At 37.0% G+C, this 24003-nt stretch overlaps 2 protein-coding genes across 4 annotated transcripts in view; both read left to right on the forward strand.

Moving 5' to 3' along the window:
• Positions 1 to 1669: 1669 nt before the first annotated feature.
• Positions 1670 to 12613, forward strand: trmu (tRNA 5-methylaminomethyl-2-thiouridylate methyltransferase). The gene is made up of 11 exons (XM_052120507.1): positions 1670 to 1849; positions 2109 to 2274; positions 2366 to 2472; positions 5052 to 5174; positions 7540 to 7712; positions 7820 to 7873; positions 8698 to 8764; positions 8864 to 8964; positions 9069 to 9213; positions 9749 to 9831; positions 11833 to 12613. The coding sequence occupies exons 1-11, from the start codon at positions 1768 to 1770 to the stop codon at positions 11980 to 11982; spliced, it is 1251 nt and encodes a 416-aa protein (XP_051976467.1). The 5' UTR covers positions 1670 to 1767; the 3' UTR covers positions 11983 to 12613.
• A 2106-nt stretch (positions 12614 to 14719) lies between these two features.
• Positions 14720 to 24003, forward strand: part of celsr1a (cadherin EGF LAG seven-pass G-type receptor 1a) — a 130471-nt gene continuing 121187 nt past the window's right edge. For 2 of the 3 annotated variants that reach the window (XM_052120503.1, XM_052120505.1), the window contains exon 1: positions 14721 to 18360. In XM_052120503.1, coding sequence (XP_051976463.1) covers positions 14838 to 18360 — 3523 coding nt within the window. In that variant the 5' untranslated portion in view covers positions 14721 to 14837. Of the gene's footprint in view, positions 18361 to 24003 lie in introns of all 3 variants that reach the window. The other variant, XM_052120504.1, reaches the window with a different exon arrangement.

Below are 24003 nucleotides of genomic sequence, written 5' to 3' on the forward strand. Positions count from 1 at the left end.
TTTGAAGCTCCAAAAAGCCAATAAAGTCTGTATGAGAGTAATCCATACGACTCCAGTGGTAGCTGTGTCCCGAACGACACACTATACACTATCCACTTACAAAATATACAATGCACTCAACCATGTAGTGTATGAATTTTCAAAGTGTAGTCTCGTTCCAAATTGAACAACAAAATTTTTTTACCTCATGGAAATATTAGCGGTTTAACAGCTTACGGAAGTGATGTTTCAAGCGCACGTGATGTGTTGCTACTAGCTTTAGCGCATTAGCCAACCCCAGTTCAACACTCGTATCTTAAACAATGTACATGTTCACACAGCTTGGGGTGATGGTTAATCATTCAACACACATTTGTGCTGTCTTCACTGAAGTTTAGTTAGCTGCTACATTCTTCATTATTTACAACTGTTTTGTCAGACCAGCTGCACAGCCACGTAACTCCGCCCCCTCTGCTATGTACGGCAAGCCGAGTGCACTGAGTGCATGAAGTGTCCAACATTCCACATTCCATTTTGAAGGTTGGAAAATCGTATCATCTGGGTACTTAAAGTACACTTCTTTTTGCCACATTTTCAGTCTTGACATGCTACAGACACTACTTACACTACAAAATGGCATAGAATTGTGCAGAAGTGTGCGGTTTGGGACTCTGAAACGATTCAATCGGTTTTGGGTGAGAAACACCTTTTTCACCGTACATCATCCCATTGCACTTTCTAGGCACAATCATGATTTTAAGCACAATTACTGTACATATCCTTGCTCTTGACACATGCGCAGTGTGTATTCGAGCTTTAAATCATGATCTCCAAGAACAGTGCTGATGCAATGATTTAATGTGAAAAAGAGGTTTCAGTTCTCACCCAAAACCAACTGGATTGTTTCAGAGGACATGGATTAAATGAGAGTTGTCTGGATTACTTTTATGATGCCTTTATGTGCTTTTTGGAGCTTTCAAATTTTGGTCGCTTTTTATTTGCTATGAATAGACCAACAGAGTTGAGAGACTCTTCTAAAAAAAAATTGTTTGTGTTGGGCACAAGAAAGAAAGTCAGACGCATATGGGCTGGCATGAGTAAATTATGAGAGAACTTTCATTTTTGGGTGAGCTGCCCCTTTGAGCAGACAAGTTTCAACCTTATGTAGCAGCATAAATCTAGCAATTTTGTAATTATTTGGTGTAAATTTATGACATCATACCTTGTTTTATATTCCTTTATAATTGTTAATAATAATAATAATAATAATAATAATAATAATAATAATAATAATGATAAGTTACCACAGCTGTGAGTTTGGAGCGAACGGGGATGCAAAAATAGTTTGCTGTGGTCCCATTCATCACTTATAAGTTTGCACTGCTAAAGTTTACTTATGCGTTCCAAACACGGATTTGTGAAAATTGTCCATAACTTACATCTGAATTATGCCACTGAGAAATTTTAATATTCATTACAAAATTATAATAATTGAAATTATTTAGACCGACAACCTTCGGGTCACTTAGCCACGTCATTTGACAAATTCATTTTATTTTGACATTCTATGTTCTTATTTTTCTAACGCCACAAATGCAGTGTTACGATTAAACGAGTCCCACTAGAAACCTCGGAACTATAGTCCCACTGGCGCTGGTCCTTGGTCGGTCAATATTTTGATAGGGACTGTACTTATGGCGTCCTTCATTGCTGCAGTGTGAGATGTGTCGTAATTTCTCTTTCACTGTATAATTAGTTTTATTTGAATATATAATAAGGGCTGATGTCATGGGTGTAATTAGACATGTGGTGTGCGCTATGTCTGGAGGGGTTGACAGCTCTGTTAGCGCACTGTTACTCAAAAGAATGGGTAAAACTTAGTTCTTCACTTTAATTTCTCTTGTATTTATTTTTGCTAAATTACCTTTAATTAAAACAAAAGTATATATACTATACTATATGTATTAATGTAATTGTATAATAATGAAAACAAAATATATATATATATATATATATATATATATATATATATATATATATATATATATATATATATATATCACCTCACCTACACTACTATGATATGATATGATATGATATGATATGATGATCTATTTATCTGCTGTCAGGCTATCATGTGACTGGTGTGTTCATGAAGAACTGGGACTCTCAGGATGAGAGAGGGGTCTGTTCCTCAGAGAGAGACTGTGAAGATGCTTATAAAGTGTGTATGATGCTGGATATGCCTTTCCATCAAGTGTCATATATCAAAGAATACTGGCATGAAGTGTTTAGGTAATGTTGAAATAGTTTTCTGTGGATGGATCATTGAATTCACAACATCATATTCTCAATTTATTCATATTCTCTTTTCTTTATTTTTAAGTAAACTTCTTAAAGAATATGAGAAGGGCAGGACACCAAATCCAGACATAATGTGTAACAAACACATCAAGTTTAAGCACTTCTACCAGTATGCCGTTAATACTTTAGGTAAGTTAAGAGGGACTTATGACTGATGCATAATAGGGCTTGAAACTAGGGATGCACCAGTACATTTTGGTCGATACCAATTTGAACAAAAAACTGTTGGCAGATACCACTATTTTGCCACTTACTCGCCCTACTTTGTTATCAGATCACTGTAAAAAGGTACAAAAGCTGTTTATTGTTCTAATAATAATAATAATTATTATTATTATTATTAGAACATTACAAATTAATATTATGCACATTGACTTGCTTTACATTTTCTTACATTACACACAAAAATATTATAAACTACTGTATATTCAATGCAATACATTTATGTAATTAATTAGAATGAATAAAAAAAAGTCATTCTAAAAACATTTTTTTTCAAGTTATGAATTATATATATATACTACTGAAATTAGATAATGAAATATTCCTACTTGAAACTCTTAAAAATAAGGACTTTTTAATTTTTCAACCAACTATCAATGAAAAGGCGTGCTTAACCTTTAAAAAAAATGTGTTTTTCCAACTCCGGATGTCAAACTAAATATGAAATAATAGAAAATGACTTTTTATATATCAGATTTGCAACCGTGTTACTAAAGTTTGGGACACCAAAGTCACAAATGACCTTTTCCTTTAAATGGACAATACTGGCCTCCTGGATTTGATTTTCAGGGGCATTTTGTACCTTTTTAGGGAAAATACAGATAATATTATAGAGAATTTATAGAGACAGTGATATGCTTGTAAATTAATTTATTTACATTTGATCATCCTGTTTAAAAGACAGCACAGGTGCAGCATCTTGACAGTTTTGGAAGTTACAATTGTTTGAATATGCTGCCTAATGATGCTCACTCATACTGTCTGTGTATAAAAATGCTCACAAATGATAATTCTCTCTAATTAAATTTGAATGAATAAATGCAAACAAATAATCCTCCAAAGCATTGCCGTCCTAGTGAACGATGAATGTTGCAGGAAAGTGTTTATCATGCGTCTCCGTTGCATGTCCAACCAGCAAATCAATGTTGAAAAGGTGGTGTTCTTGCATTTGTTCTTCTGCTATTTTATGGTGGTTCACTGTAAACCCTAATAAGAACAGAACTCAAAAAATGTGAGGCAGTTAGTTCCATCGCATTTTTAAGTTAATAAACTCCTAAAGTTTAAGTTAATAGCAATTTTTTTTAAATCACCTTTTTCTCCCAATTTGGAATGCCCAATTCCCACTACTTACTAGGTCCTCGTGGTGGCACGGTTACTCACCTCAATCTGGGTGGCAGAGGACAAATCTCAGTTGCCTCCGCTTCTGAGACCGTTAAGCCGCGCATCTTATCTCGTGGCTTCTTGTGCATGATACTGCGGAGACTCACAGCATGTGGAGACTCATGCTACTCTCTGTTATCCACACACAACTCACCACACATCCCATCGAGAGCAAGAACCACTAATTAAGAGGAGGTTACCCATGTGATTCAACCCTCACTAGCAACCGGACCAATTCGGTTGCTTAGGAGACCTGACTGGAGTAACTCCGCACACCCTGGATTCCAACTTACGACTCCAGGTGTGATAGTTAGCATCTTTGCTTAGCTAGCAAATTCTAGTTAGGACAGTGAAAGCTAGCTTTCTGAATGCATGCTTATCAATAATATCGTTCTTTGATAAGCATTGAAATTACTATATGAGTAAAGCAACATATAGATATTTAACTTGTACCTGTCCTCAACCTTAACTCAAGCTCTACTCTTCACCATAATGGTAACCCCTAAAATTCCAACATAACAGAAACTCTTGGAAATAATACAGCAAAGCAGTAAACACTAATAAGTCTCTCCCTTATTAGGAGTGTTGGTGCAGGTTGTTGCTGGTGGTGCGTCTGGAGTTTGTAAGCGATCGCTTCTCGGGGGGTTGTTTAGCGATCGCCTTCACTGGCCCCCTTTACCCCCCTGGGCCAATATGCAACTGCATACCCTGCATACAAAAACGCTACACCTCTGCTGCCACCAATTTATTGGTCGTGAATCGTGACGTAGCGAGAAAGAGCTTTGTTGCGTTCAGCTCTCGCCTATTGAAATTTTATGGTTAAAGCGGCCCTTAATTTTGGAACCTGGTCTGATTATAATTGAAAGCTCTGATTTGTGTGATACTGTTGTATTGTTTTCTTTTTTATATACAGATATTTCATACATTTAAAAAATTACAGAAAAAAAATTACATGGATAGCAGGGTTGCGGATGTAGACTAAATTAAGTTATTGTTGTAAGGACTAGGTGGTAGACACCAGTGTTGAGTAGTTAATGAGATATTTCTTTGATCGTATTTCCTACAGTGATTTTGTAACAGGGTTGAATGGTTGAGCTTGATGAATGCAGTGCACATACATTTGATTTGAGTAAAACAAACTATTTTTCAAGTTGTTAATTATATGTTGGATTAATATTTTTTTCATATTGGGGGTTCACTCCAAAGAACATTGAATTTGTGTCAGTATTTCTTTAAATAAAAATAACAGAACACCTTTTTGTAGCCTATTCATGTAAACAAATATGTGATGTCTGTCATTTTTATCATCAAATTCTTTTTAACAGGTGCTGATGCCATGGCAACGGGACACTATGCACGTACATCCCAGGACGATGAGGAGGTTTTTCAACAGAAGCACACTCCACCTCCTCGAACGCTCTTTAGAGACAGATTTGAAATCAGAAATCGTAAGTTTAAACTAGAGGTAGACCGATATATCGGTTTTTCCAATTAATCGGTGCCGTTAGTTGCTTTATTGGAACTTTCGATTTTCAGCCAAAATCTATGCCGATAGTTGTCGATAGTATTTATTTTTTGTGTTACTCTGTGGCAAGTGCTGGAGGGTTCTACAGTATAACTGCAGCCACTAGAGGTGAAATAAAAATATCACCGACACCTCGTGGGGATTGGCTGTATCTAATTCGTTCATCACTAACAATATTCATCCATATTTTGATCCGCACTTGAATGCATATTGTGTTGTTTTGATAAGATTATTTTGACTTTATGGAAACATGCCCCATCAGCACATACAGCTGTGCTCAAAAGTTTGCATACCCTGGCAGAAATTGTGAAATTTTTGCATTGATTTTGAAAATATGACTGATCATGCAAGATAAAGGTCTTTTATTTAAGGATAGTGATCATATGATGCCATTCATTATCACATAGTAGTTTGGCTCCTTTTTAAATCATAATGAAAAAACAGAAATCACCCAAATGGCCCTGATCAAAAGTTTACATACCCTTGAATATTTGGCCTTGTTACAGACAATTAAAGTTTAATTTCCCACACCTGTGGCTTTTTAAATGGCAATTAGTGTCTGTGTATAAATAGTCAATGAGTTTGTTACCTGTCACGTGGATGCACTGAGTAGACCAGATACTGAGATAGGGAGCAGAAAAGAACTGTCAAAAGACCTGCGTTACAAGGTAATGGAAGTTTATAAAGATAGAAAAGGATATAAAAAGAAATCCAAAGCTTTGAAAATGCCAGTCAGCACTGTTCAATCACTTATTAAGACGTGGAAAATTCAGGGATCTCTTGATACCGAGCCAAGGTCAGATAGATCAAGAAAGCTTTCAGTCACAACTGCCAGAAGAGTTGTTTGGGATAGAAAGAAAAACCCCACAGGTAACCTCAGGAGAAATACAGGCTGCTCTGGAGAAAGACGGTGTGGTTGTTTCAAGGAGCACAATATGACGATAATTGAACAAAAATGGAAATCTTTATGTTCACAACCATAAGCGCTATATTTGGAGAGGGGTCAACAAGGCCTAAAGTGAAAAGAATCCCATCCCCATTTTGAAGCATGTTGGTGGCTCACTGATGTTTTGGGGGTGTGTGAGCTCTAAAGGCACGGGAATCTTGTGAAAATTGATGGCAAGATAAATGCAGCATGTTATCAGAAAATACTGGCAGACAATTTGCATTCTTCTGCACGAAAGCTGCGCATGGGACATACTTGGACTTTCCAGCATGACAATGACCCTAAGCACAAGGCCAAGTTGACCCTCCAGTGGTTTCAGCAAAACAAGTTGAAGGTTCTGGAGAGGCCATCACAGTCTCCTGACCTTAATATCATCAAGCCACTCTGGGGAGATCTCAAACGTGCAGTTCATGCAAGACGACCAAAGACTTTGCATGACCTGGAGGCATTTTACCAAGATGAATGGGCAGCTATACCACCTGCAAGGATTTGGGGCCTCATAGACAACTCTTACAAAAGACTGCATGCTGCCATTGATGCTAAAGGGGGCAATACACAGTCTTAAGAACTAAGGGTATGCAGACTTTTGAACAGGGGTTATTTTATTGTTGCAATGTTTTGTTTTATGATTGTGCCATTCTTTTATAACCTTCAGTTGAATATGAATCCCATGAGAAATAAAAGAAATGTGTTTTGCCTGCTCACTCATGTTTTATTTAAAAATGGTTCATATATTACCAATTCTCAAAGGGTATGTAAACTTTTGAGCACAACTGTACATCGCATCTTCAACTTCATAGCTTGTGAATAAAAATAAACCTCATTCCTCATTAAATATACAAAACCCTTCATCTGGTGAATATGTAGGCTATAAAAATCTTCATTTGATTAATACTTATTAAAAGCATTGTAACGGGGCCAAGTCTCCGTCCGTTCAACATAAGAGTCTCCAGTGTGTTTCAGGGTTGTTTATAGTTGAAAGTCCCGCTTTACGCACCAAATTGTAATGTCTTTCTGGTTATTACTAACAAATACTACCATGATGCATGCTTACAATTATGCTTTACAAATAAATATAATTATTATTTTTCATTACAGTTTGAGAATGATATTTTTGTTACAATAAGATAATGAGAATGGTGGGGGGAAAATCCTAAGGGTCTTTGAAACAGGCATCAGTTTTTAATGCAAAATATAACCTGATCCTTTTCCTTTTTTTTTTAAGGTAAAATATGACCCAGACACGTTCTTGACCGTTTTAAATTCTGTTTTTGTAAGTTGTATAGTGTGTATGTGTGGTTTGTTTCAGCATTGTTAAGATCTTGACTCTTTTGAATGGTAGCTGTGCGGCTCTATCAGGGTGCTGATCGCGTGAAGGACCAGACCTTCTTCCTCAGTCAGATCTCTCAGGATGCTTTGCGACACACATTATTCCCTCTCGCTGGACTAACCAAAGACTATGTAAAGAAGATTGCGGCTGAGGCAGGCTTTCAGCATGTGCTAAAGAAGAAAGAGGTACCGTGTAATTCCACATAATCCCTGGGACGTCAATTATTTGAGCTTTATAAATGTAACGAAGCCACAGTATTAATCAGTTAAATTTGGTTTCTTTTCCCTGGAAGAGCATGGGAATCTGTTTCATTGGAGAAAGAGATTTTGAGGACTTTATTCTTGAGGTATGTTGTTTGATGCAGCTTAATGACTGGCCGTATGTACTGTATTATGCACTTTCTATGAGTAGGGTAGTAATTGGTGTCTCATTGCTTTTTAAGAGAGAGTGGGAACTATTAAATATATTGAATAAACTGTTATCTAACCAGACTGATCTCACAGTGAAAATGTAAAACTAAACTAAAATCTGAACAGAAATTGTGTAAAATTGTACTGTTAGTGGGGAAAATGCAACCTCCGAATCTGAAATATCTGTTTATCGATAACTACAAACTAACATTTGCTCCCCAATTAGCTAATCTTTTTATTCTAAATCTGCAACCCTATTATTCATTCTTTTGTAAGTTTCTTTTATTTTATTATTTTGAATGCATTTTATGTTAAAAAATATTTATTTCATGTTTATTTAACGTTTCTTGCTAAAAGATTATGAAATCACACAAGTCTCTTTATTAATATTAAAAAGTGTTTTAGTCTATGTTGAAATTATCATTAACCAAGAGTGCCGTAAATGTATTGTGCATTGTTAGTTGTATATTATTATATTAACTGATGTAATTAACTAAAGTTAAGAAAATACAACCTTATTGTAGTCTTGCCAATATTTTATTTGACCTCCTATATGCTGAAAAAGAAAAAAGAATGACTTTGAAATAATATATATATATATATATTATTTCAAAGTAATAATTTTTCTTTTTAGAAAACTCTTTCTTTTAAAAGAGTTTCAAGTTCTATTTTTTACCCTATCTTTGAAAAGTGCCATAAGTCAATTTAAAATACAGTCCACTAATATTGTGCAACTTCCATCATATTTCATTTGATACAGTATTTAGAGCCCAAACCTGGAAATTTTGTATCGATTGAAGATGGGAAAATAATGGGGCAGCATAAAGGTGAATATATTTCAGATTTGATGTTCTACTACACAGTGTTTGTACTGTATTACTATTATTTTTATTTTTAAATGCATATATTTGCTATTTTAACCTTAGGCTGGTTCACATTAACTCTGGGTCAGAGAGCTAGAATAGGAGGACAGAAAGACCCTTGGTTTGTGGTTGATAAAGACATCACAACTGGTGACGTATTTGTGGTTAGTTACACATTTCTGACCAGTCATAGTTCATTCATTTTGCTACAAAAGGTGTAAATGATTTTCCAGGGTGACTGATTTATAATATATGGTGACTCTTACAGGGTCCAACGACTAACCACCCGGCTCTGTTACGAGACACATTACAGACCGACCGCTTTCACTGGATAGCTGAAGAGCCTCCTGTTGAACTTGTCCACACCCAAATGATGGAATGCCACTTCCGTTTCAACAACAGGATGCCTTTAAGTGAGTTCCTGTCCATTTCAAAGCAATGCATTATGTTTTGTGGTTTTACTGTATAGAGATAAGACATTGTTTGAAAACAGGTCAGTTGAAAAATAATGAAATATGTAAGATACTGTATAATAAAAGTCACCACATTCAGCAACTGGCATTCATTAATGGGTGTGTTTTTGTGTATAATGACATACCATAATATAAGTAATTTTTACACAACAAATATTGACACTTTGTTTAGATTATCATAGTTTTAAACATTTGTGGGATTTCATATTGTAATTTGGATCTGGGACAAAGGGTAAAGATATATCTATACAGAAAAGTAGCAAAAATAAATGATGAAGACATGTTAAAAAGTTCACAAGACAATTTTAATGTGTTCTTCCTATAGCAAAAATTACAAATCTGTTAGTTTTAATAAAAATGATCCCCTGGATCACAAAAGTGCCCCTTGTTGAAAAACCAGACCTTTATTTTCTGTTTTGTCTACAGTAATATTATGTTGTTAGTGGTGCTATTATCAACATCTCGTCTGTTTCAGCTCCATGCACTGTCACCTTGAATCTGGATGGCTCAGTGTGGGTAATATTTAAACAACCAATCAGAGCACTGACACCTGGCCAGGTAAAGGAGTGATAACTAAAGCTTGTCTGTCGGAGTGTATCTTGAATGTTTAACTAAATTCCTAATGTGACATTACAAATCATTTACTTTGAATTTTGTCTTTACACTAGACTTAAAAAAACTGAATAAAACACTCGCAGATGGGACTCTGTATTGCCACTTTAGTCAAAGACATGGTACTAGTTTTATCCAACTGTTGTCTGCATTATAAAATTATACCACTATTGCCATATTGTCTATTAATAAATGTTGGATAGTAGTCTGTTTAAACAAAAACTGTGGAAAAAAAATATATGATGATAATTAAATACAATTTCTGTGCAATTTATTTGTAGTAATATATCTATACAATGAAAGTTGATTGTAAAGAAGAGTATATATATATATATATATATATATATATATATATATATATATATATATATATATATATATATATTATTATTATTTATAATTTTTTTTAAACATAACCTTAGGTCTGTCCTATTACTACAGAGCCCCTTAGAAGACAGGTAGGGAATTTATTTTCTCAAATAATTTAGCATTTTTTCACTCAAAGAGTTTTGTGTTCCCTTGCAATAGTTTGCGAGTTTTACAATGAAAATCATGGCTAAAATATAGATAATGTTATAAATCCATGGTAAATTTTGTGGTATCTATGGTTTTGTTACAAATACCATTATTGAATAATAGTTTCTGCACTAAAACCATGGACTAAAACCATGGTTTTAATACCGTTAGTCATTTTTATAAGTGATGGATAAAGTTATTGTGAGGCAACCCAACATAATTCGGAGGGAATGCAAAAGTTATTTTGAGAGAATGTAAACTATTGTGAGGGAAAGCAAAACTGATTGCAAGGGAATGCAAAAGATATTGTGAAGGAATGTAAACTTGCGAGGGAACGCTAAACATATTGTGAGATAACGCAAAACGTATTGTGAGTGAACGCAAAACTTATTGTGAGTGAACACAAACTATTGTGAGGTACACAAAATATTGCAAGCAAATAAAACATTTATTTCAAAGGAATTGAAAGAAATTTTGTGAGAAAATGCAACTTTTGAGAGGGAACGCAAAAGTTTTTGCGAGGGAACAAACTATTGCGAACATAAAACTTATTGCAAGATAGCCCAAAACTTAATGTGAGGCAATGCAAAACATATTTTGAAGGGGTGTATAACTAAAGGAATGCAAAACGTATTGCAAGATAATGCAAAAAATATTGTTAGGTAACGCAAAACATATTGTGAGGTAACGCAAAGCGTATTGTGAGGTAAAGCAAAGCGTATTGCGCGGTAAAGCAAAACGTATTGCGAGATAACGCAAAAACTTATTGTGAGGTAATGCAAAACAAATTGTGAGGTAATGCGAGATAACGCAAAACTTATTGTGAGGTAACGCAAAACGTATTGCGAGATAACGCAAAAACTTATTGCGAGATAATGCAAAACAAATTGTGAGGTAATGCGAGATAACGCAAAACGTATTGTGAGATAATGCAAAACTTATTGTGAGGTAATGCAAAACTTATTGTGAGGTAATGCAAAACGTATTGCGAGAGAACGCATGTTATTTTAAGGGAAAGCAAAAGTTACTGTGAGGGAACAAAATACTGCAATGGAACAAAAAAACGCATTGTGAAGGAATGAAAGAAACGAAAAACATATTGCAAGGAAACTCAAAACCGCCACGAGTGAATGCAAAGATTTTTGTATGGGAACGCAACATTTTCTGTGGAACTCAAAACTATTGCGAGAGAATACAAACTATTTCAGAAACTACATTTCCTCCCTGTCCTTTAAGGGTCTCTGTTTTACCTGTCCTGTGGCCTATTATTAAACAGAATGTTCTGAGTTAAAATTCTCATCAAAGAAGTTGTGAAATGCCAATAAGCTGTGACCAGACCACACATTCTATATGTATGTGCCAAGCACCTTCACCTCGGACCGGGTACTGCTGATTCTTCATTACTTTGACTCCATCATCTTGTCTTTGCAGTTTGCTGTGCTATACAAGGGAGATGAGTGTTTGGGTAGTGGGAGGATTGTTCGTCTGGGACCCACAAAATACACTCTTCAGATAGGTGAAAACATCCTGAACTGCCCCCCAAAAGACATGAGCCAACATCATCCAGAGCCCGTTAGCTGAGGCACATTCAGCTCTCAAAGCAGTAACTCCTGATGTCTTGTACATTTCAGGAAACGAACACCAAGGTCACATCAGACTTCCAATGACAATATTTTTACAAATGCTTGAGACCAAGGAAATACAGAAACCTTGATATTATTTCTGATGATGGTTCGGACTGGTGTGTGTTCTTTGTTATGAGAATTTTAATGCAGTTTTTGAAGTGTACTTAATTTGGAAATTGAAATTAATTTGTCAAATATAAATAGTTGTTTACTTACTGAATATTGTTTATGACTATAAATAGTTATAATGCCTTTATTGTGCAACACATTTTAATCAATGCAATCTTTTGTGACAAATATAAAGAAACGTGGTCAGCATTTTCACTGTCACCCTGTCCACACCGGAGCTCCAGAAGACTTTAGCAATGTTTAAATAGGTGAATAACAAGTACACCCTAGTTTTTCAAAGGAGAACATAAGAACAATTCATTATAACATAATCATTTTTGTAATGTTATTGTTGCTAAAACTGTACATATGTGGTTAGAAAATAAAAATATGTAAATTAGATCAGAGACTAAACGCATCACAAGCTGACTTTAATCTAACGGTCAGAAGTTATTAAATATGTAACGAATAAAATGAATGGCAAAAGTTTTGCATGTATGAAGTTTGTTAAGTAAACTCGGTTTGTTTCATACTGACTCGACAACAAAGTGTTTTGAGGAGTTCTGCAGCGTGATTGCAATAGTACGGGGCATCCGTCTCCCAACGGACTCTTCCAAACAGCATCATGGGAGTGTGACGGGCCGCTCGCGTCCGATGTAGGCAGGGTTTTAGTTCCGTTCTCTGCCAGTAGAGGACGTGAGCGCATCAGGTGATCTGTGGCTGGATACTCGCACAATCGTCCCCAATTTCTATCAGTGACAGGCATACCTTCATAATACCAAGTAAACGTAAATTATCGTATTGAATTTCTTTGTAGAAAACAGTTTATACAACGAAAGAAAAATGGAACACATATTATTTTATTTTTTTATTTCGTTTTGAGGGATGAAACATTTATTTTGAAACTTGTTGAATTGCATTTTTAAAATAGCGTATATTGATTAGAATCATTTATATATAATCGACTCGGTTTCTAATCAATTGCTTGTTTTATCTTGTAAGTGCTGTTTTATACTATTTATTCTGTTTCGTTCTATAATATTTTTAGGTCTCTTTTTTTATAATTGTGTGTGTGTGTGTGTGTGTGTAGCGTTTTGTGTATGACAACATTCTAGGTATTGAAGTGCATATAAGTTTTATTAGCTATAGCATATACGGTTTCTATACACTACCTACTGTTTCCCTTAGCAACTTAAAAAAGGAGTTGCAAAATAAGCCCCAGTTGTGCCCTTAAAGGAATATTCTGGGTTCAATACAAGTTAAGTTCAATCGATAGTTTTTAATGGTATAATACTGATTACCATAAAAATGTATTTTGACCTATCCCATATTTTATTAAAAATAAAAAAGAAAGCAAAAATATGGATAACTGTGTGGCACTTAATGGAAGTGAATATGGGCCAATTTGTTTATGCTAAAATACTAACTGTTTCAAAAGTATAGCCACAAGACAAATTATATGTGTATTAACATGACTTTAGTGTGATAAAATCACTTATTAACCTTTTCTGTTTAAAGTTATAGCCATTTTTACAACTTCGTTGCCGTGACAATGAATGTCAACAAACACTAAAATGACTGTAAAAATTCAGATTTATACTTTACAGCTCAAATAATTGCCTACATAAGTTTTAACAGAAACAAAGTAATATAAGTGCTTTTATAAAATGACAAGCTTCACATTTCTGTTTAAACTCTCTCTCTCTCTAAAAAAAGGCCCCATTCACTACCATTATAAGTGCCTCATAGTAGGCTTAACCTCGATTTTTGCATCTTAATTACTTTTTTTATTATTAAAAAAGGAGGGACGAGTCAAAATAAATGTTTGTGGCAATCAACATTAAGCTGTCGATTGAGCTAAACGTGTAGGCTATTGAGCTATTGAATCCTTTAAGAAGGATATAAAAACACGTTTTATATATAATAACGTATATTGGCGTCGCTTAAAATCAAAATGTCCCCAAAGACTGACATTGTTTTCGGAAGTCAAATTACAAAATGTATCCAAAAACAAAAACATATTTAACTTTTACTATTCAACTGTGCCTTGTTAACCGGCTACAACGCATGGTGCGCATTAATGCCACTTTCCCAGACAAAAGCAGACACCTTTGTGTAAACTAAACTTTATACATCTTCTACACCGCAAGCGCGTGACGAAATGCAACAAACCAGACGCTCCGCATTCACGTGCAGAAGTCTGCAGATCATCGAGTTCGCGTTCAAACGGTTTCATTTAATATAACTGGAAACTTCTAGTTTGACGCGTCGCTCGCGTTGCAGATGGGGTGTAAAAGTTACCAAAAGAACCAAAGAGTAGAGAATGCCGCGATGAATAACAATAGTGCATTTTCCAAGAGAGTTATTCTTTAGTCCTGAGAGGAGGTGCACTGCAGGTTTATGTTAATGTGTGTGTGTGTGTGTGTGTGTGTGTGTGTGTGTGTGTGTGTGTGTGTGTGTGTGTGTGTGTGTGTGTGTGTGTGTGTGTGTGTGTGTGTGGAGAGAGACGCGCACGCACGGAGCCATTTTGTCCTCATTTAAAACTTAACGTGGATATTGTCACTTCGCTCCATGGATACGACACTGGGAAACTGTCTTTTCCGCTGTTAAAAAGTTATAATGAAGGATAAAAGAAGGCCGAAGTGTCGGGAGAAGGAGAGCTGATGATTTTTGTTTTCTGGATGTTTTGTGGAGTTTTATACCATGGATTATCAAGTAATGGGCTGGTTATTATGGGTTCACCTTCTCATCTGCGCTCCGCTCATGGGATGTTTCGACTTACACCTCTATGACACTTTACATTCAGGAGCTGTTCTGGCCAATTTGTCACTGGGACCAGGCTGGACGTATAAAATAGACAGGGCTTTAACTTCTAAATACATTGGAAACTTTATAAAAGTGGATTGGAGAGATGGAGCAGTGCGTTTGAACGGAGACTTGGACTGTGTGCGCGCGCCTCAGAGCGCACTGCCTCTTTATTTCAAAATCAAATCATTTACGACTGAAGGACAAGTTAACGCACATTTTAATGTATTTGTGCACGGACGGAATTGCGTGTTCAAATATAAAAGAAAGAGAGCTACCAAGTGTGATGTTAACGTGGATTACATTTATAACTTGGGAGTAACTTCCTGCTTTTCTCCAGGTAATTTACTACTCCGTCTCGGAGACTATTTACCTGTCTTCACACGAAACTCTGGTGCTTTAGGATATTCTTGCACCTCAGAACATTTGAAAGTGTTCGTGCTTAACGGGACCTTATTTGTGAAGGACGCGTACTGTTTGGAAACGGACTTGAAAGACACTATTCACTGTTCGTTTTACGATTCACACGGTGAGCGATTGTCCATGTGTCTTAAATTACGCTTCACATCAGTCCATACTTCTTCGTTAGAGTCTATGCAACACGAATCAAGTCACTGGAAATCTAGAATAAAGCGAGCAGTGAATTCAGCGCCTCAGTTTCAGTTGCCGAACTACCAGGTTTCCGTGCCCGAGAACGAGCCGGCGGGCACGCGCGTCATCACCCTCAAGGCGACTGACAGCGATCCTGGAGAGGCGGGAAAAATCGAGTACGGCATGGAAGCGTTATTCGACAGCCGTTCCAACGATTTTTTTCGCATAGACCCTCAAACCGGCAGCATCAAGACGGTCCAGCCCTTAGATAGAGAGGTCAAAGACACGCACGTTTTTAAAGTCACAGCGACCGATAACGGTACGCCGCGACGCGCGGCTACGTCATACCTGACCGTTACCGTTAGCGACACCAATGACCACGGGCCTGTTTTCGAGCAAAATGAATACAGGGTCAGGATACGTGAAAATGTAGAGGTCGGTTTTGAGGTCATAACAGTGAGGGCCACAGATGGAGATGCGCCATCAAATGCAAACATGATATATAAGATTGTAAACGGTGATGGTGTGAATTCTGGGTTCGAAATTGATTCTCGAAATGGACTGGTGAAGATTCGACTGCGTCCTGATAGAGAAACCATGGCCCAGTATCAGTTGATAGTAGAGGCGAACGACCAAGGGAAGGACCCCGGGCCTCGCAGTGCCACCGCCACAGTGCACATCACAGTTGAGGATGAAAACGACAACTATCCCCAGTTTAGCGAGAAAAGATATGTCGTTCAGGTGCCAGAGAATGTTGCGGTGAACACTAAAATCGCCCAGGTGGAAGCCACTGACCGAGATGAGGGCAATAATGCCAAGGTTCATTACAGTATAATCAGTGGCAATGTAAAGGGCCAGTTCTTCATTCACACCCCTACTGGAACCATTGATGTCATAAACCCTCTAGACTACGAAATGATCAGGGAGTATAATTTACGCATAAAGGCCCAGGATGGCGGCAGGCCTCCTCTTATTAACGGCACAGGTGTGGTGGTTGTCCAAGTGGTGGATGTGAATGACAATGCCCCTATGTTTGTAAGCACTCCATTCCAAGCCACCGTTTTAGAGAACGTTCCCATGGGGTATTCTGTGATTCACATCCAAGCCATCGATTCAGACTCGGGCGAAAACGCCCGTTTGGAATACCGCCTCACCGACACCACTCCTGGCTTCCCTTTCACCATTAATAACAGCACTGGCTGGATAACGGTCTGCATCGAGCTGGACAGGGAAACCACTGAGTTTTACACCTTTGGAGTAGAGGCAAGAGACAATGGAGTTCCAGTAATGTCGTCCTCAGCCAGTGTCAGCATCACTGTCCTGGACGTGAATGACAATATCCCTACCTTCACTGAAAAGGTGTACTCACTAAAAATCAATGAAGATGCGGTTGTAGGGACCAGCGTGTTAAGTGTTACAGCACTGGATCGTGATGTAAACAGTGTGGTCACCTATCAAATTTCCAGTGGTAACACTCGGAACAGGTTTGCCATCACGAGTCAAAGTGGAGGTGGGCTCATCACACTGGCATTGCCATTGGATTACAAACAAGAACGCCAGTACGTCCTGACTGTCACCGCCTCTGATGGTACACGCTTTGACACTGCACAGGTCTTCATCAACGTAACTGATGCTAACACTCACAGGCCTGTTTTCCAGAGCGCCAGCTACCATCAAACCTTCAGCGAGGACCGACCCATTGGATCAACTGTTGTGGTGATCAGTGCAACAGATGAGGATACAGGTGAGAATGCACGTATTACTTATGTTATGGAGGACAAAGTTCCGCAATTTAAAATTGACCCGGACACAGGTGCCATCACGACGCAAATGGAAATTGACTATGAAGATCAGGCCTCCTACACATTGGCTATCATTGCCCGTGACAATGGAATCCCACAGAAGTCTGATACTACCTACGTGGAAATCATTGTTTTGGACGCCAATGATAATGTTCCACAGTTTGGGAGGGACAAATATCAAGGCATTGTGTTTGAAGATGCACCTATTTTCACAAGTGTGCTACAGATCTCGGCTTCGGACAGAGACTCTGGGTCTAACGGAAGGTTGAGTTACACATTTCAAGGTGGTGATGATGGAGAAGGAGACTTCATGATTGAGCAATATTCAGGAATTATCAGAACCAACCGGAAGCTGGACAGAGAGAACGTTCCAGTGTATAACCTGAAGGCCTATGCTGTAGATAGAGGTGTTCCTCCTCTCAAAGCAGCAGTGGAGATCCAGATCTCTGTGTTGGACATAAATGACAATGCTCCTGTGTTTGAGAAGGATGAACTGTTTATCTATGTCAAAGAGAATAGCCCTGTTGATTCAGTGGTGGCCAGAATCACCGCCATGGACCCAGATGAAGGAACCAACGCTCAGATATTGTACCAGATTGTGGAAGGAAATATCCCTGAGGCCTTCGACTTGGATATGTTCACGGGAGACTTGAAGGCTCTTGTGGATTTGGACTACGAGACCAAAATCGAGTATGTGATAGTCGTACAGGCCACGTCCGCACCTCTGGTCAGCCGAGCAACTGTCCACATTCGTCTGGTTGATGTCAACGACAATGATCCTGTCCTGCATAATTTTGAGATTATCTTCAATAACTATGTCACCAATAAATCCAACAGCTTCCCATCTGGGATAATAGGAAAGGTGCCTGCCCATGACCCAGATGTGTCGGATAAACTCAAGTATAGTTTCATTGAGGGAAATGAGCTAAGTTTGCTCATTCTAAACCCCGATACCGGAGAGCTAAAACTCAGCAAAGATCTGGATAACAACAGACCTCTGGAAGCCACCATGAAAGTTTCAGTCACTGGTGAGTTAAGCTTTCATTGTGTCTTTTAAATTGACCATCTTTGCTGTGAAATTTCTCTATAAAGAGAGATTTTGCCATTTTTGAGTAGAAAGGCAAACAGGGTAAGAGAACAAGGGAAAAACGTATTTTACATGTAGAGACTAATTAATGTTTAAATATGTATATCTCACTTTAATAGTTGCGTGTATGCCAATGGTAATGTGGTCGCTCAGAAGTCCTGCATGTTTTCTGCAAGTTTGCTGTAGGCTGAATCACAATCCGGTTCTTCTGCTTATGAGCTTAACCGTTTAGTTATGTGAGATTTTGGTCTTCTTTTACTTTGAAAGTCATACTTAACAACTTTTAAATCCAAATCCCTGCCAACATTCTGTTTAGACGTACTTGATAAGTGGGAAATTTGGGTGAATAAGGTGCCTCTGTGTAATATAAAGAAAATGCTCTTTTGGATAGTTTACTGAAAGTAGCTATCATATTTTCATTAATCATGCAGCTAACTTATTCTAACAATGAAGATTTAGTTTGAAACACTGTTGCATTTGAATTGATTTATTTCTTCTAAGCCCGTTTCCTTTTGTGTTTAAACCTTAAAAGACTTTTGAGTAACATACTTTCGCTGTCATCATCTTTGGGTGATTCTCATGAAACCTGTCAAGAAAATGCCCTGGTATTATTTTAATTCAAAATCAAAAGGAACAAATAAGAAATTATGTTTTGCTCTTGGAAAATAAATCATATTTTTAGGGCCTTCAAGTTTGTTTGTGACATAATTTTCATGACAATTTAGCACATTCTACCCTCAATTCCTATTAGTGCAACACAAAAAGTAATTGCGAAATTCTCAGTACCAGAATGTGAAAAGAGATATGCTATTTTTGCCAATTTTAATAATAAAAAACCACAGTCAATAAAATTAACGTAATAATAAACAATCAATAATTAGAAATGGACACTCCAGCCAGGTCTCCTAAGCAACCAAATTGGCCCAGTTGCTAGGGAGAGTAGAGTCACATGGGGTAACCTCCTTGTGGTCGCTATAATGTGGTTTTCTTGGTGGGGCACGTGGTGAGTTGTGCATGGATGCCGCGGAGATTAGTGTGAGCCTCCACACGCAGTAACATGCTAAACAAGCCACGTGATAAGATGCACGGATTGATGGTCTCAGACACTGAGATAACTGAGATTCTTCCTCCGCCACCCGGATTGAGGCGAGTCACTACGCCACCATGAGGATTTAGAGCGCATTGGGAATTGGGGAGTATAAAAATAAATAATCAGAAATGGACAAATATGGGCTGATTAATAGGCCTGACCAATATATTGATCTATGACTAATTAACTGCTGAATGAGCTGTAAATTGATAATACTTGAGCTTTAATATAATTTGCAGTGCACACATTCTGCATTCAGAATGTGATGTAGTTGTCTGACGTGTTTGCGTGTTATTACAGCGGCTTATCATGACTATGATCTCTTGCAGTGTTAGATTATACCAGCCACTTGCATCAACTGTCAGCCTCTTCAAATGGCATCAGCTTCTCATATCACACACACACTCCTCATTCTCTTGCTGTTGCTCTCTTCTCTTGTTCTATCCCACGTCGCACTTCCTGCTCATTTGCAACTTACAATTCAAATACATCTCCCAGAATACAGCTTTCTTGTCTGTACTTTGTGGCTTTACGGCTGTGTCTTTGTTAGCCTGAATGCCCTTGCTCATCTGAATGTGCATGCTCATTGTCATTGTTGGGGTCGTAACGAGCCACATTCATGCCATGGTCTCTCATTCATGACAAAGACACACTGGCTTCCATTGCCACAGCTGTTCCCGCCCTCTTTTTCCCCACTAGTGCCATCCAGATCTCCCTCTGTCCTCTAGTAAACTAATGCATTTTATTCCTTGGACATTCCCACATGTCAGATGTTAGGTAACCATTAACACTGGTTTTCTGACCTTTTCACCTCCATTCCAGCGAAAAGGGAACAGCCCAAAAGGAAAAACACGTGACAGAGCTCTTAGCAAGAATTTAACGGTCATTCAATGGTTTTGGTCAATAACATGATAGTGATAGTAGCCATACTTAGAAATTAAGCAAATACAGTCTTAGCAGACTGAAAAGAATACTTTGAAGTTTAGCTGTTTTATTTCTCTTTAAATCCCAAAGTTTCTATTTTTTAAAAGATACATGAGAATGCACAGCATTATTTTACCTTAAAAAATAGGAATGCTCTGGGTTCAGTATGAGTTAAGCTCAATCGACAGCATTTGTGGCAAAATATTGATTATCAAAAAAAAAAAAAAATTTAGACTTTAGACTTTTTTAGAAAAAAAGAAAAGAAAAAATGATTGTTACAATAAGGCTCTTAAAATGGAAGTGAATGGACCAGTCTATAAATGTTAATATAAATATTGTTTTAATAGTATAGCTAAAAAATATAAAATCATATGTGTTAATACGATTTTAGAGTGATAAAATCATTTATTAACCTTATTTGTGTAACATTATCCAACATTACAACATCGTTGCCACGACGACGTAATGCTGTAAACCCTTTTTTATCATTTTGAAAAGTGATTATATCACACTAATATTGACTATAATTAACTAACTAGTTCGTTTATAAAAATATATTTTAATTAATTAATAATTAAATAATAATTTATTATTATAATTTTTATAATTTATTTATTGATTAAAATGCTAATTTTAGATATACGTAATGTGATTGTAACTTGTAAGAATGCCTTTTAAAATACCTTTAATTTACTTTTCAAATGAATGATATCTTAAATCCATTTCCAGACAATACCACAATACAATGAAAACCAAATTCCAGATATCAAAATTATTAGTTGTAATTCAATTCATTATTAGTTGATATCAGAAATGGACACATTTTTTATATGAGTTGTACATTGCTGATTTGTGAAATTGGAAATTCAACTAGTAAGAAATGAATTATTGGTATCTGTAATTGCACTTTGAACAGGAGTGAATGACAGATCATTGTGAAATTGTACTTGTGAAAATGCAGTTACAAGTAGTGTTGTCACGGTACCAAAATTTCAGTATTCGGTAGCGATACCAGTGAAAATCCACGGTTCTCGGTACCAATTTCGGTACCAAACCAAAGTTTAATTTAGACTAAATTTACAAGAAAAAATCCATTGTTCTCGGTACCAAAGCAAAACACAAAAACATGCTAATTGAACAACACACTATTTTTATTAATAAAGGTAAACAATGCCATTCTTTATACTTATTTAAAATTGTGTTTCAAGTTTTTCCACAACTAATAAATGAAAATAAATTACACACCTAAAAAACACATAACGTAACGTTATGCTAATGATTTACTACACGGCTAACATTGTGTTTATTTCAATCCGACATTCAAATTAAAATATGGTATATAACTCAAAACAGAAACTCTAAATTTGAAATTAATTTGAAACTTACCTGCTTGAACTCTTTCATTAGATCCGGGTGTCGGTCTTTAAGGTGTTTTATCAAGTTTGATGTGTTGCCTGCTTTTGAGAGAAAACTTCGATGACATCGTTTGCAAATTGGTTTTTGATGATCTATGATGTTCCCCTCGTCATCAGCCGCAAATCCGAAATATTTCCACACATGGCTCTTTCCTCCTTATCAACAAGAGCAGTCACCACAGCAGCGCCGGCAGTCGCCATGTCTCAGCGCTTTCATGAGGAGGACGCAACTTCACGCGCTTCGTGCATGCATGCGCGAACTTTGACCGGGTACTCGGTACCACTGGTACTTGGTACCGATACGTTTTTTTTTTTTTAGTACCGACTTGGTACCGAAGTACCGAATATTTTGACAACACTAGTTACAAGTATCAGTAATTATGTTTTTACTAGTTGAAATCCCATTTTTTATATCAAGAATGGAGATTTCCACAAGTAATGACATAATTTTTTATATAAAGTATTGGCATTTTTAATTGCCCAAACCTAACTACTGATATTAAAAATAAGCGTTTTCACTTGAAGTAATTCCATCGATGATATAAAATTAGCATTCTAACTTGTGAAAATTGAATTCTAAATATCTGTAATTCATATCCTGCACGTTTACATGTCAAAAGAGCTTGCGGTAAATATGAGGACTTTGTTATATTTCACTCCTGAACAGGTGTTCATCCTTTCGTCTCAGCTTTAATTATTTATTCAACTACTTTGGAACACACAAGAACTCTCCGTTATGCCTGCTGATAAAAGCAAGTTAACATTCTAGTCAAAACAAAGGCCATTCTTCCCACTGGTGTGCACTGCAGACATGACGGAGTGAGGGATGTGTTTGAGCAGTAACTGAATCTCTCTTATCTGTGTCTGTTAACATTCAACAAGTCTTTTCCCCATGTGAGGGAGAACGATGTAACCATGGTGCTTTTTTTAGCCCTACACCTCTGTGCTTTGTTTCACTGGATCAATACGGGTGATAAGCCATCTGTTGATTGCTTAAGCCTCAAGAAAGATGGAGCCAGACATCATTTACACTTGTGAAATTGAATTTCTTCTTGAATAGCTTTGTTTGAAGTTTTCATCTTGATATTATGATCCATGTCACATTCAAAGAGAAAGAGGAGGGGAGGTAAATCATCACTTCTTGCCCGTTTCCTCCTCTCTTACCCCTGCAGTCAACGAGCCAAGCCTGCCAATACACGCAGACCCTTTAGTGGGATGAGCTTCTGCCCGTGGGCCACTGCGTGTGCGTCTCTTGTAATTGACTGGATCCCACTCATTGCTGCAGGACTCACATACCTGGACTTTGTTTTGTTTCATTACCAAAGTCTCTGAACTTGTACTCCAGGACCTAGCTTCAAAAAGATTTCACTCTCTAAATTTAGGAGCTTGGTTTGTAGACCAATGAGTTGGCCCACATGCAAACGTGAATCTTGTGTCACATTTTCTGTGCTGATTGTAAAGAAAATCAGATGAATTCTGCAAAAAGCTGAAGGTTCTACACGCTTGGACACTTTTTTCCTTCATTATTTTGGCTGGTTATATAGATGTCCAAATTGATTAGATTCCAATTCACAAGATCTCAATTTTCATATTTCGAATTGATTTGAATTAGATTCATTTGGGTAAATATCAGGTAACGTTTGTGAATGGAAAGCCCAGCCCTATCCATATCCCATCCAAAATCCATACAATTATTTATTTTAGTTCAAATATTAACTGTTACTTGTCCTCACACAATGATACCTTATGACATATAAACACCTTTACAATAGTGCATGACTTGTAAGATGATACATTTGAATGTTTACATTACATAACCAACCACCTTTATAAGCTTGTTTGAGTGTGAACAAATTACACAGTAGCTCAAATGATCATTGCAATTGTGATGCAAAGGGCCAGGGGACGTATAGTGTTATAGAAGCACCACAAAATGACGGTTAGGTTTAGGTTCAAGGTTTAGAAGAGGTAGGTAGGTTTTGTTGATTTAAAACTCAATAGAGCATTAACCTTTAAAAACTCATCTGTTTGGGAGAACACTGAACTTGCTTTTTGCACCACATTACACCAACTGCCTTGATAGGTGTAACGAACCATGTAATGTTGTGCAAAAATGTCGCCACAGTCAGGTTATTTCCCTGAGATCAGGCTGGGT

This window comes from Xyrauchen texanus, chromosome 47 (assembly GCF_025860055.1).
Source record: "Xyrauchen texanus isolate HMW12.3.18 chromosome 47, RBS_HiC_50CHRs, whole genome shotgun sequence".
Classification (NCBI taxonomy): Eukaryota; Metazoa; Chordata; class Actinopteri; order Cypriniformes; family Catostomidae; genus Xyrauchen; species Xyrauchen texanus.

What these genes read in the sequence shown, in the direction of transcription:
- trmu (XM_052120507.1), top strand. Translation starts at nt 1,768, where the DNA reads ATGGGTGTAATTAGACATGTGGTGTGCGCTATGTCTGGAGGGGTTGAC. An exon ending in TTGAGGACTTTATTCTTGAG is followed by an intron (nt 7,874 to 8,697) that starts GTATGTTGTTTG and finishes CATTTGATACAG; the next exon opens with TATTTAGAGCCCAAACCTGG. An exon ending in CAACTGGTGACGTATTTGTG is followed by an intron (nt 8,965 to 9,068) that starts GTTAGTTACACA and finishes TGACTCTTACAG; the next exon opens with GGTCCAACGACTAACCACCC.